The sequence below is a fragment of the Rattus norvegicus genome, chromosome 7 (assembly GCF_021556685.1).
Source record: "Rattus norvegicus strain SHRSP/BbbUtx chromosome 7, alternate assembly SHRSP_T2T, whole genome shotgun sequence".
In the NCBI taxonomy this organism is placed as follows: domain Eukaryota; kingdom Metazoa; phylum Chordata; class Mammalia; order Rodentia; family Muridae; genus Rattus; species Rattus norvegicus.
In genome coordinates, this window is record NC_141540.1 from 38,103,896 (window position 1) to 38,107,443 (window position 3,548).

General features: G+C 40.8%; 1 protein-coding gene across 49 annotated transcripts in view; it reads left to right on the top strand.

Annotated features, from left to right (window-relative positions):
- The window catches only part of Usp44 (ubiquitin specific peptidase 44), a 46,053-nt gene extending 44,709 nt beyond the window's left edge, over positions 1-1,344 (top strand). For 37 of the 49 annotated variants that reach the window (XR_015624035.1, XR_015624033.1, XR_015624020.1 and 34 more), the window contains one exon: positions 812-1,223. Coding sequence is in view for 26 of the 49 variants with exons in the window: in XM_087557161.1 (XP_087413287.1) it covers positions 812-1,014 (203 nt within the window). In the remaining 23 variants the exon portion in view is untranslated. Of the gene's footprint in view, positions 1-471 lie in introns of all 49 variants that reach the window. The other 12 variants (XR_015624023.1, XR_015624028.1, XR_015624036.1 and 9 more) reach the window with 2 other exon arrangements.
- The last annotated feature ends 2,204 nt before the right edge of the window (positions 1,345-3,548 follow it).

Sequence of the window (3,548 nt, forward strand, 5' to 3'; positions counted from 1 at the left end):
ACTCACCCGCCTTCTTTTTAGACAAAGGCAGTCAGTGCTGCTGGAGTTTTGGTGGGTTGGGGTTAAAGAAAATATTTTACAGGTTTGGGTATTTTTTTCTTTTGAAATAGAACCCCGTTTATGTAACTGGCTATTCTAGAATTCAGGCTGGACTTCAACTAAGATGTTCCTGCCTCTGCCTCTGCCTCTGCCTGCGCCCCTCCTGAGGGCTGGGTTTAAAGACATGAGTTTCTCTATAGACTTGATACTTGATGTATAGATCAGGCTGGCCTTGAACTCAAGACGTACCCCAGCCTCTGCCTCCCAAATATGCCAGCAGGCTCAGCACTGGCTAGTTTCTCTTAAAGTCATACTTGTGGCTCCCTGGTTTGTTAAAGAACAGGGTATTTAATGACCCAGAGATGACATATACTTGTTCAGATTTAACATACGAAGTCACCCTCACTTGTGTTCTCCATGTCCCCTCTACAGCTGCCTTTCTGCTTTCCTCAGCCAAAGCCTTGCTATTCTGAAAAAGACTCTGTTAAAGCTGCTAGGACTGTACACTGTGCTTGATATAGTGAGTAGCAGAAGCAATAACTTAGTGTGTCCACTGGGAAAGAAGGGTGTCAAGTACACGCATCAGATCTGTAACTCCAGACTACTAAGAAGGATAGGCTACTCCGTAAAACAAGTATGGACACTTGGCCACTGCAAAGAAATGACTTGCCCTTGCTTTCCTGCAGGAAACCGTCCACTCCCAGTCAAACAGGCTTTTGTAGTGGACACGTCTGAAACTCCTTTACCACCACTGCTCTCTGCTTGTCTCTAGGGTTCTGGGTACACTGCAACGACTCCAAGCTAAGCATGTGCACTATGGAAGAAGTGCTCAGGGCCCAGGCTTATATCTTATTCTATACCCAGCGAGTGACTGAGAACGGACATTCGAGACTCTTGCCTCCTGAGCTCCTGTCCAACAGCCAGCAGCACCCCAGTGAAGAAACGGACACCTCTTCTAATGAAGTCCTCAGCTGATCCAGACCGTGGGCTCTCGTTATTTGTATATATACTTTTTAAATGGGCTGACCTACGATGCTGGGCTTCATTGTTTTTATTCTGTAATTATGATCAGTGCCTGCTGTTTACACATTGTGTATTTAACTACAAAGTTTTTCTTTTTTTACAGAGACAAACTATAAATATATGTATATCAACTATAGGCCAACTAAAACTTTTTTCAAATATTTGAGTTTTATACTTTTAGTGTTTACCTCAATATTATTACCTCTTATATTTTGATGTCTTAATTGCCTCAAATCATGAATTTGTGCAATCTACTAAAGAAATTCAGGTGGCATCCTTTTATATCTATTGTTACTTATTTATCTTTTGTAGCTGTTTTCTATACAGATTCTAACTACATGGGAAGGAGATGCTCTTCACAAATTGTCTTACTAAGAAAAGAATGCCATTGGTCTAACGACTCCCGTTCTGCGCCTTGGAGAATAGATTGGAAGTGAAATACTACAGTAGTTCTGGTTGTTCCCGAGGCTGCATCCTCCCACAGGGATCAGAACAGATCTAATGCAGATCCTGACCTTTCACTACAAAATGTATTGCTTCCATAACTGTCCTTTATTGAGCACAAATTTAAACTGAAAATGGCAGATTTACAATACTTCAGTGAACTTTGAAACTATGGGCAATGAAAAAATAGTTCCAATAAAGCAGTCACAAAATTTTGAACTTAGCAAACCAGTATATTATGATATACAAATGTAGTTTATCTTGAGAGTGAATTTTTATGTTTAATTATTTTAGATCACTTAAGTCCTTGAGTTTTTTTTTTTTTTTTTTTTAGTTGAAAGGAATATAGTAGGACAAAATGCATAGAGACAGATGTATAAGGCAGAGAAGACACTGGGTCAAGCATGGTACCTGGGGTATTACATCTAAGATCTCATTTTTCTTTAAGTAACTTGAGCCTGACTCTAGCAAAGATTATGTGACCACTGGGAACTTCTCAGGGCCCTGGCCCCTCTTTAAAAACTCTGCAAGTGACCTAAACTGAGAGATTTCTTCTGCTTTGTACTAAAGAAAGCTTCCCAGGTTTTATGGGAACCCGGCTGCTGCAGTGCAAAGCCACCCCCGCCACCACCCCCCTAACCTGCTCAGAAAGGGGGCTCCACCAGCCTACTGATCCCAAATTCCCTGTCAGCCCCTGGGAGACCTTTTGTCTCCTCTTGCTAAATAAAGTGACAGCTTACTTCTAAGCCAGGCAGAGTTAGCTGTCTTTAGCACAGACTTCTGAAAGGAGTGGCACCTGGGGCAGCTTGTAACAAAACTGCAACAAAAAAGGCGTCAGCGTGCTGGAGCATACGGAGAATACTGGGTCTGAAAATGCCTTAACAGTGTGCTAACAGGATGCACACTGTTACATCAACCGTTAAATGTACCTCATTAAAGATTTATGTGAAAGGTACCGAGTCGAACCTTTGATTTCACGAATGGTTTTTTGAATCGATACATTGTAGCACCTTATTTTTACTGCTGTTTAAAAGAGAGAAAAGCGTGAAACCAGCACACAGCAGACTGTTGTACTTACATGATTTTTGTTGTGAATCTAAAACTGCATTGAAGAAAACAAAACCCAAATGATGAAAAGAAACCTGTTTTCTTATTAAATACCTCAGTTGTACCATGGACATCTATATTCTTAAGTTGTTCTAACCAAAACCAACAGTGTGGATTGTAAAATAATTTACTAAAGGCTCTATTGTTAAACATCACAGGAAGACTTGGTTCCAGGAAGAGATACATCACGAAATGTAACAATGATTTTAGGGGATACATAGCTAGTAAGCAAACAATACATTCCCCTGTGTGTTGGTTTTGGCTTTCCTTTATAAATGCTCCCAACAGTGCTGAGATAAGTTTGGACCTTACAAAGAGGAGACTGCTAAAAAGGTCTTAGAAAACTCTAAAGCTCTTTGGTTAGGGGTCAGTTTTTAACATCCTGGGCTTAGATATCAAGGAACATGAATCCAGAGCCCCAGGAGCCAGCTGGAGAGCCTCATGAATGTGTGTTGAAAACCGATGTCATACTCAAAGGCAGCAGTGTGACTACCAGCGCCATAAAGACCACTCATACCGCCCAAAGTAACCTTTACTTAAAACTATTCACGCAGCACACAATCCAGGTCTGTTAAGTCTGCCTCCTCTTCAGAAACAATGTCAAGCAAAATAAGAATTATATAGCATCCCAGAGGCAATACAGCACCATTGTGCTAAGGCATACACAAATTAAGGCTTTACCCGGGCAAGGAGAAATGATGGAACATTTTTAGCAAACCACAAAGATTTTAAGCAGCTAAATTATTGGGCCCAGTCAAAACAAGTTAAATATGTGTCTTTACATTCAAATTAACAAAGCAAACCTCATTTCCTCAAGTAATCGGATGCTGGGATCTCTAACTTGTTGGAGGCCATGGCTGTGAATGTTGAGTACTTGGCTCACGAAGGATAAAACCCAATCCCAAGATGACTTTTCTAATTAGGACAAGATTCAA